The 16,062-nt window shown below is 45.7% G+C and overlaps 1 protein-coding gene across 6 annotated transcripts in view; it reads left to right on the top strand.

The window, feature by feature from the left end:
- Positions 1–16,062, top strand: part of LOC119972486 (coiled-coil domain-containing protein 178) — a 479,785-nt gene that overhangs the window by 85,244 nt on the left and 378,479 nt on the right. For all 6 annotated transcript variants that reach the window (XM_038809253.1, XM_038809254.1, XM_038809255.1 and 3 more), the window contains one exon: positions 9,767–9,920. In XM_038809253.1, coding sequence (XP_038665181.1) covers positions 9,767–9,920 — 154 coding nt within the window. The remainder of the gene's footprint in view (positions 1–9,766; positions 9,921–16,062) is intronic.

Genomic DNA, 16,062 nt, shown 5'->3' with positions numbered 1-16,062 from the left:
AGGTTACCATATGTCGGAGTAACATCCCGACACTGCCATCCCTGGTGAAAATAGAATCTGCTGGAAGTACAGGAGGGACTTCTGGGTCTGGGTCCTGCCTGGAATTTTGGAACGTGCATCGAGCCTCCAAGACTCCACGAAAATCTGAAGCTCCATACTCCAAAATCGCCGAATACACTTATTTCTATCTTGCCATAATGAAGCAGGTTAAGTGAGCACACAGTTTTTCAAGGATTGCAGGCTTTCCCATGTTTCAGGATATAATTGACTGCACAAATGTCACTTTGCGGGCGCTGTATGTTAACTCTGTGTTGCACTGCAGCTTAAAGATATTTCTACACATTCAGCTGGTGAGTGAAGGCTTGCAGTTTATCATGCCGGTCCATTTCCCTCAGGGAAAGTTTAAAAGGTGGTAGGTGGAAGGACATGGCTTGGCATCAGGAGGCCTGAGTGATCATAGCGGGTGGATGGAAAGTCAGAGGCCGCATAGCCGTCGCGAGGGACCATAGAGGGTGGTTGGAAAAGCAGAACTTAGCATTGGAGAACCTTTTGGACTTGCCTTTTAAAAGGTCCCCTCATGCAGACTAGGGGCACGATCTTCCGGCCTCGTTACATGAGCGCTCAAGCATAACGAGGCCGGTGAATAGCAGGAGAGACCAAAAATGGGAACCGCGCCAGGCGCCAGTTTGCAATTCCACCTGCCCGCTCCTGTAGGCAAATTTGGAATCTTGCCGTAGTGTGGTGAGAAACCAATTATCATCACTTTAGTCCCATTTCCATACAATTAACAAGAGCCACGTGTCATCCAATGGCCTCTTGTCATTCAGCGACTTCCCCAGCAAGTGGTCACGCTGGCTCAGATTAGTACTCCTCTTGATAAACGTGAACCTGGCGGAAGGGCTTCCTTGGGGAACCGAGGAGGGGTGCAGCAATCTTTGCTCACAGGCAAAGAAACTGGAGGTGCTGGGCTTGCCACCCCAGTGCTCGGTGGAGTGTGGGGGACCCTCCACAGGGGTGGGCTGCCATGGGAGGGTGGGGGGGAGGCACGGGGGGGGACAACTAGGGGGGTGCAATCGCTTGCGGCATCACCATGCCAACCCTTGGATCTCAACCTCATTCAGGGATCAACCCCTGTCCCTTCCCATCTGCCCCACTGATCACCCACAGCCCCCACCGAATGCTGAGACTTCTGGCTGCGCGGCTGAAAGCAATTGCTAATAGGGAATTGGCAATCGTGGTTAAGTGAGCACTTGACACATGCCAAGTGGGTTCCCATGGGTAGGCAGGCCATGTCGCATTTGGGAGTCATTGGCTAGCATTTTGATTGCACCTTGGTGCCTGGACACTGTGTGGGAGTGATCACCACACACGCAGCAGCCAACATCCAAACACCCAGGGGATGGGATACAGCTCCCGGGACATGAGGGTAGGTGGGTGCCATGGGGAGGGGGTGTTGCCTGGAGAGACTGGCAAAGGGTCCGGGGGTCAGCCCGCATTGCGAAATAAAGTGACAGAAGCATCATAATGTTTGTGCAAAGAGTTGTTTAATGTGCTGTACAATACCCCATTTCCGATAGTGCCGCCCCCCAATCCCCCAGTTTCCAACCCCACCCCTCCCCACCCCCTACCTAACCCTCCCCCCTGCCCCTGTGCCCTCAGTGATGCCTGGCCCTCCTAGCTCTACCACTACATCTTGGTGTTTCCCCAGGATGCACAGCTGAGGTGGAGGCAGGCAGCTGCTTACCTCATCCCATGTCTTTCAACAACACTGTCATCTTTACCGTCTGGACCCGATCAGCCAACGACAATGGCAGCACATCCCACCTCTTAAAGTCTGCCTTCATTCCCTCCACCAGCCACGCCAAGTTCAACTTATGCTGCTGGGTCCAACTCCACGCCACCTGTATCCCAAGGTAACAAAAGCTCGCCCCCACGAACCGGAGAGGCAGTTTCCCCAACCGTCTCTCCTGTCCCCAAGCATTAATTGGGAAGCCTCACTATTCCCCATGTCAAACTTGTACTCCAAAAAGCGGCCAAACTCCCCATAATCCCATCTAAGCTCCCGACCTGGTCCAAAATGTACAGTGGGAGATTATCCGCATACAAAGGAACCCCCACTGAATACCCCTCCACCCCCATGAGCCCCTAAGCGCCATTGCCAATGGCGCACCCCAGGGCAAAGAACAACAGGGAGAATGGGCAACCCTGCCTTGTCCCCCAGTGCAATCCAAAGTACTCCGACCTGACCTTGTTAGTCCACCAGCCACACCCAGTCCACAAATTCCTGCCCATACCCAAACCGCCCCAGCATCTCGAATAAGTACACCCACTCTACGCGATTGCAAACTTCATCGCCACAACCACTTCAACTTATCGGCCCTCTGAGTTCATCATAATTACATTAAATAACCTCTGTATATTCGCCGACAACTGCCGCCCCTTCACAAATACTGTCTGGTCCTCACCTATCCAGCCCAGCATACAATCCTCTATCTGCGTCGCCAGCATCTTTGCCAACAACTTTGCATCTACATTCAAAAGCGAGATTGGGCGGTACGAGCCACACTGCTCCAGGTCCTTGCCTTTCTTTAAAATAGGCGATATTGAAAGACAGCGTGGGGGAAGCTCTCCCCTCTCGATCAACTCATTATACATCTCGATAGCAGGGGCCCCAACTCCGATCCAAACTGCTGACAGAACTCGACTGGAGAAAGTGACAGTAATTAACTACTATTGTAACGCTACAGGAATTGCAACAAAAATCAATAAAAAAAATTTTTTTTTTTTAAGAGTACCCAATTATTTATTTTTTTCCAATTAAGGGGCAATTTAGCATGGACAATCCACCTACCCTACACATCTTTGGGTTGTGGGGGTGAAACCCACGCAGACATGGGGAGAATGTGAAAACTCCAACAAACAAAAATCAATCTCAACATGATGAGCAGGATTATGATAATATTTTGATTTTCAGCTGCAACATATTTTCTTAGAATGCTGCACTAATTTTTCAATTTATGGGAGATTCTCTATAGCACAGTTAACACTTGTCAAAACTTTTTATTCTGTGGTGCCACCAAGGGTTGTGTGCTGGAAGGGCGGTATTTCACTCATACTATTCTTCAGTTTCTGAACAGTTTCCCAAACCAAGATGGTCACAGGAAACCACTTGATAGACTAAAGGGGAATTTGTGCAATGAGGATTAACTGTGCGGCCTGATCAGCCTTTATAAGCAGAGTACCAAGTCCTGCTAAAACGAGAAGCTGGGTGAGGGAGTTGCTGTGTGCAGATAAAAGCAAATTACTATGGATGCGGGAATCTGAAACAAATACTGTCATCCAGCTTTGACAAAGAGTCATCCGGACTCAAAACGTTAGCTCCCTTCTCTCTCCACAGATGCTGTCAGACCTGCTGTGATTGTCCAGTATTTTCTGTTTTTGTTGCTGTGTGCAGAATTGTGTGTAAGGTTTGCTCAAGGAAGAGCTAGGTATTTATTTCCTCTTTCTGTTTTGGTGAGTGCCTGAAGACTTGTAAATAAACATTCACCTTTGTATTGTATCTGAACTGAACAACTGTGAGTTATTGAAGTGAGAGAACAACAACCCACCTATTGGAATCCCCAACCCCTGGTCACATCACAATTCTTTACAGAGATAGCAAATGTTGTCCCCTTGTTCAAGAAGGGGAGTAGAGACAACCCTGGTAATTATAGACCTGTGAGCCTTACTTCGGTTGTGGGTAAAATGTTGGAAAAGGTTATAAGAGATAGGGTTTATAATCATCTTGAAAAGAACAAATTGATTAGCGATACTCAACATGGTTTTGTGAAGGGTAGGTCATGCCTCACAAACCTTATTGAGTTTTTTGAGAAGGTGACCAAACAGGTGGATCAGGGTAAAGCTGTTGATGTGGTGTATATGGATTTCAGTAAGGCGTTTGATAAGGTTCCCCACGGTAGGCTATTGCAGAAAATAAGGAAGTATGGAATTGAAGGTGATTTAGCGGTTTGGATCAGTAATTGGCTAGCTGAAAGAAGACAGAGGGTGGTGGTTGATGGCAAATGTTCATCCTGGAGTTCAGTTACTAGTGGTGTACCGCAAGGATCTGTTTTGGGGCCACTGCTGTTTGTCATTTTTATAAATGACCTGGAAGAGGGTGTAGAAGGACGGGTTAATAAATTTGCAGATGACACAAAGGTCGGTGGAGTTGTGGATAGTGCTGAAGGATGTTATAGGATACAGAGGGACATAGATAAGCTGCAGAGCTGGGCTGAGAGGTGGCAGATGGAGTTTAATGCGGAAAAGTGTGAGGTGGTTCACTTTGGAAGGAGTAACAGGAATGCAGAGTACTGGGCTAATGGCAAGATTCTTGGTAGTGTAGATGAACAGAGAGATCTCCGCATCCAGGTACATAAATCCCTGAAAGTTGCCACCCAGGTTAATAGGGCTGTTAAGAAGGCATATGGTGTGCTAGCCTTTATAAGCAGGGGATTGAGTTTCGGAACCACAAGGTCATGCTGCAGCTGTACATAACTCTGGTGCGGCTGCACCTGGAGTACTGCGTGCAGTTCTGGTCACCACATTATAGGAAGGATGTGGAAGCTTTGGAAAGGGTTCAGAGGAGATTTACTAGGATGTTGCCTGGTATGGAGGGAAGGTCTTACGAGGAAAGGCTCAGGGACTTGAGGTTGTTTTCGTTAGAGAGGAGAAGGCTGAGAGGTGACTTAATAGAGACATATAAGATAGTCAGAGGGTTAGATAGGGTGGACAGTGAGAGTCTTTTTCCTCGGATGGTGATGACCAACACGAGGGGACATAGCTTTAAATTGAGGGGTGATAGATATGGGACAGATGTCAGAGGCAGTTTCTTTACTCAGAGAGTAGTAGGGGTGTGGAACGCCCTGCCTGCAACAGTAGTAGACTCGCCAACTTTAAGGGCATTTAAGTGGTCACTGGATAGACATATGGATGAAAATGGAATAGTGTAGGTCAGATAGGCTTCAGATGGTTTCACAGGTCGGCGCAACATCGAGGGCCGAAGGGCCCGTACTGCACTGTAGTGTTCTATGTTCTACACAGTCAAATTTGCTGTATGATACATTATTAAGATTATGGTAGTTTACAGTTAATATTTAATTTCCAAGGCCTGAAAGGAATAAATTATAAGTGAACTTGTTTAATTACAGTCCACCCCACAGTTCACCAACTCTAATTTGGGACAGAAGAACCCAAATAAGTGGGCCTTATTTATGTTACATTATGTTACAATTTAACATGTAATTGATAAACTGATGGGTTAATATGACCTTTTGTGTTGCAAACAAATAAAGTAGTTTGCTTAATACTTTTTTTCATGAGATATGGATGTGCAACTTGCAGCGGCCAGTCTAACTATTGTTTACATGAAGAAGGTCCAGTCAGAGCAACCTATACTGTAAATAATATTAAATGGTTAACATATTTAAGGATATTATTTAAGTCAGTAGATAACTAATTATGCATGTCAGTTTTTGTATAGCCTTGGATATTTCATTAAGGAATATTGTCGCTATTAAACTAATCTGTATTTGAACTATTTTAAAAAAAAATATTTTAAAAATTTCATAATAGACAAAATCAGACAAAATAATTAAGTTACCCAATCAAAGAACGAGAACGAGACATAAAAGCACATATTAACTTAATCCCCCCAAAAAACTAAACTGAACCCCGTAACAGCTTACAGTGACTAGCTCCTTAAAAAGGAAATGAATGGTTGCCCTTTTAGATAGAACCCATCTGTGACCCTCTAATGGTATACTTAACCTTCTCCAAATGTAAGAAAGACACTGGGCGGAGTAGGAGACTTTCAGCCAAGCAGAACTCATCTCGGCTATTAGCGAGGCGAAGGCGAGGACATCTGCCTTCACCCTCGTCTGAAGCATCGGATAACCTGATACTTCAAAAATGGCCACCAGAGGACATGGATCCATAAATGAATGAATATTTACGGCATCATATTGAAGAAAGAGGCCCAACTGGAACAAGAACAGAACATACAAGTGTGATTAGCTGAGAGCAACACTTATCCTCCACCCCAGAGAAAAATCCACTCAGCCTCGCTTTAGTTAGATGTACCCTGTGCACCATCTTGAATTGGATCAGACTCAGCCAGCACATAAAGACTTGTAGTTGACCCTGTGAAGGGCCACACTACATACCTCATCATCCAAAATGAGACCCAACTCACCCTCCCATTTCAGCCTCACCTCATTCAACGGAGCTCACTCCTCTGAAAGGATATGGCCATATATGCCCAAAATAGTCCCCCACCAGACCTGGACAAAATCCCCTTCAACTGGAAAAGGGGTGTGCCAAGGGAAAGGAAGGAAAAACCTTGCACAGAAATCGTGAATCTGAAAGTATCTGAAAAAACTGGGCACCAGCAGTTGGAATTTCTGTCAGCACCTTAAAACTGCCCAACCGCCCCTCCACAAACTGGTCTCCAAATCTCTCCAAAACCTTCCCCTCCCATGACTTAAATGTCATGTCCAAACCTGCTGGAAGATAAAGATGATTATTGCAGATGGGGGTTAATGAAGACATGGAACGGAGCTTAAAATGTAGCCTGAATTGCTTCCAGATTATCAGGGTGGACACCACCGCTGGATTCAGGAAAGGCAACGATGCGGTTACTCATACATTAAGGCTACAAACTGTGCAGAAGCTCGCTTCCATTTGTCACCATATAGAACCTGGATTTCTGAACCACAACAATGTCTTCAGAATATTTCCAAATAGTAAAACAGTAAATTGGGTAGAGTCAAGCCTTGACTGCCTATCCCTCTGGATCGAAGCCCCATGAAGTCTTTCCCAAACAAATTAAAGACATTGAATTATTGACTTTGACAAAAAAGGACTTGGGGGGGGGGGGGGGGGGGGGGGGGGGGGGGGGGAAGGTGGGGAGACATTGGAAAGAAAATCAAAATCTTGGGACTACATTCATTTTAATAGTCTGAAACCCATCCATCAAGGGCAGGGGGAGGTTATCCATCTCTGTAAGTTGGACTTGAAACCATCAACCAGACTAATATAATTTAATTTATGAAGCGAAGCCCAATTGTGAGCCACCCTGACCCCCAAATAATGAAAGCTAATTGGCAAAACGAAAAGGTAGCGTCTCAAGTTGGCCCCTCCTCCCTGGGGGGTTGACCGGAAAGCATTTGCTTATCAAGTTCTACTTGTACCTAGAGAAGTAGCCAACACTCCTAAACAGCTTTATTATCTCGTCCATAGAGGGTTCAGGGTCCATAATATAAAGAAGTAGATCATCCGTATAAAGGGAAATTCGATGCTCCACCTGCCCCAATTTAACCCTCTCCACATAACAGAGGACCTCAGCGCTATAGCAAGCAGTTCTATTGCCAAGGCAAACAGGAGCAAGACTATGGACACCAGTGTCACCTATTCAATGGGAAGTAGTCAGAGTTCAGAGCATTCGTATGAACATTAGCAATGGGGCCCTATACAGTGATCGAATCCAGGAGATAAACTGGTGTTCAAATCCAAAGCATCCAAGAATCTTAAACATATATTCCCACTCCACTCTATCAAATGCTTTTCGGCATCGAGGGAAACAATCACCACCTGTTCAGGCACCAAGGAAGGGAAAAGAACAACATTTAGTAGGCGACATGTATTGGCCAACAATTGCCAACCCTTAACGAAGCTCATCAAATCATCCAAGATCACCTTTTAAAGTACCCAATTATTTTTATTCCAATTAAGGGGCAAATTTAGCATGGCCAATCCACCTAACCTGCACATCTTTGGGTTGTGGGGGTGAAACCCACGCAGACATGGGGAGAATGTGCAAACTCCACACCGACAGTGACCCAGGGCCGGGATTCAAACCCGGGTCCTCAGCGCCGTAATCCCAGTGTTAACCACTGTGCCACCGTGCTGCCCTATCCAAGATCACCTCTGGCAATCAGGGCTCCAGCCGCAGTGCCAGCACTTTGATGTATAAGAACATCCGCACTTAAGAGTGAAATAGGTCAATACAACCCACACTCTGTTGGGTCATTGTCTTTCTTGAGAATCAAGGAGATAGAAGCCTGTGTGAGGGTAGACCGAAACAAACCACTGGATAAGGAATTATTAAACATATCCAGAATTAAAGGTACCAATTGCTCCACAAACATCTTCTAAAATTCAATGGGGAAGACATCCGGGCCAGGGACTTTACCAGTCAGCATCAACCCAATGCATTTCATGATTTCTTATGGGCCCAAAGGGATTCCAACTCCTTGCTACTCTCTCCCTCTACAGTTGGGATGGATACGCTATATAGAAAGTCAGTTGTGACCGATCCCTCAGCCGCTCCGATCTATAAAGACCCCGAGAGAATAATTCAAAAGCCGCATTAACCTGAGGAGGGGCAGAAACCCACCTGCCGCTCAAGTTACGTACCTGTATGATCTCCTGGGAAGCCACTTGTTGCTTCATCTGGTGAGCTAAGAAGTGACTGGCCTTCTCCCCGTATCCATAAAACATACTGCTCAAGTGTCGCAGCTGGTCCATCACTCTGTCCATTGACATTAGCGTGCCTGCAAGAGTTGTGCCTGCAGCTTTTTCCTGCTTGCCAACAACTCTGGAGTTGGGTAAGTGAATACTGGTGGTCCATCTCAAGAATGGAGTCCACCCACCTCTGCTGCTCCATCCTCGCTGACTTCACCATGTGCACTTTGTAGGAGAAAATCTTCCCCCCCCCCCCCCCACACACATTCCTCTCCCCCGGGTACTACCCCATCAAATATGCATACAGATAGCAAGCAAAGATGAAGATAGACAATAAAATCTACTACCAAGGCCTTCGCACAGGGTCAAAGGTGAAATTGGCTCACTTTTTAGAAAATGTTATATATTCCCCAATGTGGTGGGCATGCATTAGCAAAGTGTTTTGCCTGCTAATAATGCTGTGTCTAATCTCCATGGTGGACACTGGGAGGGGCCTGACTCTAATCAAATCAACAAAATGTGGAGCATGGTCCAAAATCACTATCGCTGAGTAACCAACCACCATCACAAAAGGGAGGAAAGACCTATCCACCACAAAAGAAATCAATCCCCAAGTATACTTGATGCACGTGTAAAAAAATTAAAACTCTTTATCACCTGGGTGCTAAAAGCACCACCCCTGATGGAGTCAGAGATTTGGGTTTGGACCGATCCAAACTAGGGTTCAGAATAAAACTTACGTCCCCACCCAAAATAAGATGAAGCGAATCCAAATCAGGAAGGGAGGCCAGTAGATTATGAATAAAATTATATTGTCCCAGTTTGGAGCATAAATATTAACCAGAAGCTGCCTTTGCCATCTTTTCTGCTGATATAATCTGAGAGGCTGCTGATTCCGTCGATGACCTATAATCTGCTTTTTTCGTCCCCCTAGCTTTTCTGGGTGTTTCACTAATGTGGGATCTTTATCCCATTAATTTTGTAGGTGTTCAAAAGAAAATACCTCCTTAAACTAAGAAAATAGCAAACTGTAAAATGCTCCAGCAGGAGTCACCTAATGCACGTCTTCCCCCATATAACCCCACCACAATGCCTTCTGTATTTGAACTATTAATCATTCATTTTGCTCAGTTATATATATCTTAATTTTTTTGCACCAAATCTTATGTATGATTTTATGGTCAAAACTCTCACAACGAAAGAGATAAAAAGGTTTATTTATGCAAACTTCAAAACTGCTTTGTAACACAATCTTCCTATTTAATAGCAACGTCATGATTGATGCCAAGGCCCGCTTTGATGTATATATTATTCGGGAGAGGGAAGTGCAGGATCTACTTGCAGAAGCAGAAAAATTGTACAACCTACTTATGAATGAATGGGCTGATTTGACACAGCAGAAAAGTATTAACGTAGAAAATGTAAGTTTTTAATTTTGGTTTTCATTGAACTGACTTTCTGAATGTGATCTTCCAATGCATAGCATAGCCATGATTTTCTGATACGCAGTATGTAGAAAGATACATCGAAAATAGAAGCTGAAGTAGGCCATTCGGCTCTTTGAGCCTGCTCCACCATTCAATATGATCATGGCTGATCATCAAGTTCAATACCCGGATCCCACCTCCCCACCCCATATCCCTTGATCCCGTTAGCCCCAAGAGCTATGTCTAAATCCTTCTTGAAATTACACAACATTTTGGCCTCAACTACTTTCTGTGGTAGTGAATTCCACAGATTCACCACTCTCTGGGTGCAGAAATGTCTCCTCACGTCAGTCCTAAAAGGTTTACCCCTTATCCTCAAAGTATAAACCCTAGTTCTGGACTCCCCCACCATCAGAAACATTCGTTCTGAATCTACGCTATCCACTTCTATTAGAATTTTGTAAGTTTCTATGAGATTCCCTCTCACTCTTCTAAACTCCAATGAATATAATCCTAACCGATTTGGTCTCTCCTCATATGACAGTCCCGCCATCCCAGGAATCAGCCTGGTAAACCCTTGCTACACTCCCTCCATAGCAAGAACATCCTTCCTCAGATAAGGACACCAAAACTGCACACAATACTCCAGGTGTGGCCTCACCAATGCCCTATACAATCGCAGTAAAACATCTCTCTTCCTATGCTCAAATCCTCTCACTATAAAGGCCAACATACCATTTGCCTTTTTTACTGCCTTGTGTACCTGCGCGCTAACGTTCAGCAACTGATGTACAAGGACACCAAGGTATCGCTGAGTATCCACCCATTCAAATAATAATATGCCATGCTATTTTTGCCACCGAAGTGGATAACCTCACATTTATCCACATTATACTGCATCTGCCATGCATATGCCCACTCACTCAGCCTGTCCAAATTCCTCTGAATCATCTCTGCATCCTCCTCACAGCTCACCCTCCCACCCAACTTTGTATCATCTGGAAATTTGGAGATAATATATTTATTTCCCTCCTCCAAATAATTGAAATATAATATGAACAGTTGGAGTCCTCGCACAGATCCCTGCGGGTACCCCACTAGTCACTGCCTGCCAGTTAGGAAAGGACCCATTTATTCCAACCTTTTGCTTCTTGTTTGCTAACCAGCTTTCTATCAATCGCAAAGCACTACCTGTAATCCCACATGCTTTAACTTTACATAATAATCTGCTATGTGAGACCTCGTTGAAAGCCTTCTGAAAATCTAAATAAATCACATCCACCGGTTCTCTCTGGTCAACTCTACTGGTTACATCTTCAAAGAATTCTAGTAGATTTGTCAGGCATGATTTTCCTTTTGTAATTCCATGCTGACGTTGTCTGATTATTGCTTTCCAAATACTGTGCTATGAAATTCTTGATGATGGAATCTAGCAATATCCTAACCTACCAACGTTAGGCTCACTGGTCCATAGTTCCTTGTTTTCTCTCTACCTCCCCTTTTGAATAGCAGGGTTACATTCGCTATCCTTCAGGAATAGGAACCATTCCAGAGTCCAAACCATCTACTATTTCTAGGGCCACTTCCTTAAGTACTCTGGGATGAAGATTATCAGGCCCTGGAGATTTGTCTGCCTTCAATCTCATTAATTTTCCCCAAATCATTTCTTTACTAATACTAATTTCCCTCAGCTCCTCACTAAAACTTGCGTTTCTCAGAACTTCTGCCTTATTCATGCCGTGCAAAGATGTGCGGGTTAGGTGGATTGGCCATGCTAAATTGCCTGTAGTGTACTAAAAAGTAAGGTTAAGGGGGGTGTTGTTGGCTTACGGGTGGATACGTGGGTTTGAGTAGGGTGATCATTGCTCGGCACAACATCGAGGGCCGAAGGGCCTGTTCTGTGCTGTACTGTTCTATGTTCTATGTTCCTTTGAGAAGACAGAAGCAAAGTATGAATTTAGCTCCTCAGCCATGTCTTTGTTCCCCTAATACTGCCCACTTCTCCAATCCTCATTCTGTATTTACACCCCCCCCCCCGCTAGAGCATCAAAGCTCCTTAAAGAAATCAGTAAATGGCTTCCACCTCCACGTGAACCCGTGCACCGACCCCCTCAGGACGAACATGACCCTCTCCAGCCTCAGGAATTCCGCCAGGTCGCTCACCCACACCCCTGCTTTCGGTGGCTCCACGTCCCGCCACACATGCAAAATCCGTCTCTGGGCTATCAGAGTGGCAAAGGCCAAAGCATTGGCCACTCTCACCCCTGGACTCTGATTCATGGTTCCCCAATGGTCGCACCGTCCTGTCGTTGCCCTCGATGATGCTCCTCAGTTGGCAGCACGTTGGCGCAGTTATTATTATTATTATTATTATTATTAATAATAATAATAATAATAATCTTCATTGTTACAAGTAAGCTTACATTGCAATGAAGTTACTGTGAAAAGTCCCAGTCGCTACATTCCAGCGCCTGTTCGTGTACATGGAGGGAGAATTCAGAATGTCCAAATTATCTAACAGCACGTCTTTCAGGACTTGTGGGAGGAAACTGGAACACCTGGAGGAAACCCACGCAGACACAGGGAGAACTTGCGGAGTCCACTCAGACAGTGACCCAAGCCAGGAATCGAACCGTGGGCCGTGGTGCTGTGAAGCAACAGTGCTCCCCACTGTGCTACCATCCTGCCCTCCCTACTTCCTCACAGCTCCAGGGTCCCGTGTTCAATTCCGGCCTTGGATGACTGTCTCTGTGGAGTTTGCACTTTCTCTCCATGTCTGCGTGGGTTTCCTCCGGGTTTCCGTTTTTTCCCCACAGTCCAAAGATGTGCAGGTTTGGTGGATTGGCCATGCTAAATTGCCCCTTAGTGTCTAAAAGGTTAGGTGCGTTTACTGGGTTACGGGGATAGGGTGGAGGCATGGGTTTAAGTAGGGTGCTCTTTCCTAGAGCCAGTCCAGACACGATGGGCTAAAGGGCCTCCTTCTGCATTGTAAATTCTATGATTCTATGACTGCAGGATCTTCCGACACCCCAAATATCGCCACCTCTGGAGTTGGGGGCCATCTCCACCCCGAGCACCTCGGACATTATGTCCACAAACCCTTGCCAGAATCCCTTCAGCTTTGGCCATGCCCAAAACATGTGAACGTGATTTGCGGGCATCCCACAAACTACCTACACCTGTAATCTACCCCATCAAAGAACCTACTCATCCTTGCTACCGTCTTATGTGTCCTGTGTATTACCTTAAACTGAATGAGGCTGAACCTCACATATGAAGAGGATGCATTCACCCTCCGCAGGCCTCTGCCCCCACCTCGCCTCCCAGCAGCTCCTCCCTCTTGCGCTTTTTGTCCCCCACCAGGGTCCCCTCTCAATCCATCATCTACTGTGGACCTCGGACACCTTCCCCCCCCATCTCGTTCCTTGACAGCACCTTGTCTTGCAACCCCGGGGGTGGCAGCCCAGGAAAGGACACCACCTCCTTACGAAATCCCAGGCCTACAGGTACCTTAAACCATTCCCTCTGGGCAACTTGTTCTCTTCCAAACTTCACAAATTTGCCCCCTATGAACAGGTCACCAAGTCGGTCAATCCTGCTTGCCGCTGCCTTCGACACCCTGCATCCAACCCCCCCCCCCCACCGACGCAAACCTATGGTTATCACAGATCCAGGGGAGGCGGTGGGGTAGCGGTATTGTCACTGGACTAGTAAACAAGAAACTCAGGGGACACGGGTTCGAATTCCACCACGGTAGATGGTGAAATTTGAATTCAATAAAAATCTGCAATTGAAAAGTCTAATGGTGACCACAAAACCATTGCCGATTGTAATAAAAACCCATCTGTTTCACTAATGTTCTTTAGGGAAGGAAATCGGTCATCTTTACTTGGTCTGGCCTCTATGTGATTCCAGACCCACAGCAATGTGGTTGACTCTTAACTGCCCACTCTGGGCAATAAATGCTGGCCTGCCAGCGACACCCATGTCCCATGAACAAAAAATAAAAAAAAGATTGGTGCCCACACCGAGGCACCTTCCAGCCCCAAGTGCTGCTCGACTGCCCCCACACGCTTAGAGCTGACATCACCACTGGGCTCATGGAGTATCTGGCGGACGAGAACGGCAGAGGAGCTGATAACAAATCCCTCCAACTTGTTCCCCTATATGACGCTGCTTCCATCTGCTGCCACACCGTCCCCTCCCTTATAAACCATTTGCTAACAAATGCCATACAAAACCCTGGCTAGACTACAGCTGGTGTTCCATGAGCAAGTCTCGGTGCCAAGCCTCAGGAAGGATATGTTGGCCTTGGAGGAACTGCATTGTTGATTTACCAAATGATACCTGGATTCTTGAGGGTTAATTACACAAATTAGGATCACATTTTCCAAAATTTAGAAGTTTAAGGTTTAATTTGATCAATGTAGTTCAAAATGTTTCGGGAACAATTAGTGCTGTTTGAAGAGTCTCGGATTATAGAGCATAATCTAAATTAGAGCCAGATCTTTTGAGAGTAAATTAGGAATCCCCAGTGCAAGTAAAGGGATGGTAGAATTTTGGAACTTTCTTGCACAGATAACAATTCATGGTTGATCAATTGCTTGTTTTGGATCTGAGATTGATAGATTTTTGTTAAACTTTAAGTATTGAGGGATATGGATCAACTGAATGGAGTTAGATCGCAGATCAGCCATGATCCTGATGAATGGTGGAACAGCCCGAGAGGCTAAATGGCATATTCCTATACTTCGAAGGTAATGGGAAAAAGAACTAGAGACAACAGGTGGGATTTTCTGATCCCGTCCACCCTGAGACTGGAAATTCCCACCTGAGGTCAATGGACCTCTCAATGTTCCGTCCCACCTGCGCCAGTTACTGAAAAATGTGCTCAAACATGAGGAAATAAAAATATATTGTTAAGACTTCCTTCCGAGGAGATTCCAGCACTTGCCCAATGCCTGTTGTTTGGCTAACTGGCCTGTAGAACATAGAGCATGCAGTGCAGAAGGAGGCCATTCGGCCCATCGAGTCTGCACCGACCTCACTTCCACCCTATCCCCGTAACCCAATAACCCCTCCTAATTTTTTTTTTTGGTCACTAAGAGCAATTTATCATGGCCAATCCATGTAACCTGCACGTCTTTGGACTGTGGGAAGAAACCGGAGCACCCGGAGGAAACCCACGCAGACATGGGGAGAACATGCAGACTCCACACAGACAGTGACCCAGCAGGGAATCGAATCTGGGAACCTGGCGCTGTGAAGCCACAGTGCTATCCACTTGTGCTAACGTGCTGCCCATAGTTCACAGTTTTCTCATCTCCTTGAGTAGATTAGTGTTGAAGTTTAGTTGTGTCAGCTGAGCAGAGAGAGGCTGTGACTTTCTACACATTGTTTCTGTCAGGATCTTGGGTTGTGTTTTGATGGTATTTCCAGTACTTTATGTTCTTATCTCGGATTTCCAGCCAACGCAGTAAAATGGTTTAAATTATTCTTGTTTTAATGGACAGGATTTCCTTGGCAGTTTAACAGCAGCAGGGACGAGTTGGGCATTAATGTTGCTTTCAGGACTACTCCATTTCATATTAGCAATTCAGCACGGTTCAATTCCCGTACCAGCCTCCCCGAACAGGCGCCGGAATGTGGCGACTAGGGGCTTTTCACAGTAACTTCATTGAAGCCTACTCGTAACAATAAGCGATTTTCATTTCATTTCATTTACTGCCCACTCCTTATTGCACCGGCGTGGTGGATCAGTCATCAGTGTGGGGTTAGAATGGACCAGAAGACTGACAGATTCCCTTTGTTAAAGGATATTAATATTTCAACCAAAGATAATCTGTTTGCTGCATATGGTATCGTGGGTGGGATTAGAACTAGTTACTCGAGTGTCAGAACAGTGAGGGCACTGTATCTGTTTGTTCAGCCTCAAATACTTAGTCCATTTCACTAATTGTTTAGACAGATGTAATGCCCAGTTCAGATCACACTTGGCAATAGGATCCTATCATTTACCCCATGGGGACACTATTGTGCAGTTCGATACATTTTGGAAAGACTTAACAAGGCAAGGGAATACACAATGAACGGTAGGATGCTAGGAAACAGAGGACCAGAGGGACCTTGGGGTTGC

This window comes from Scyliorhinus canicula, chromosome 10, assembly GCF_902713615.1.
Source record: "Scyliorhinus canicula chromosome 10, sScyCan1.1, whole genome shotgun sequence".
Taxonomy (NCBI): domain Eukaryota; kingdom Metazoa; phylum Chordata; class Chondrichthyes; order Carcharhiniformes; family Scyliorhinidae; genus Scyliorhinus; species Scyliorhinus canicula.
This window is presented reverse-complemented; position numbering and strand designations above follow the sequence as displayed.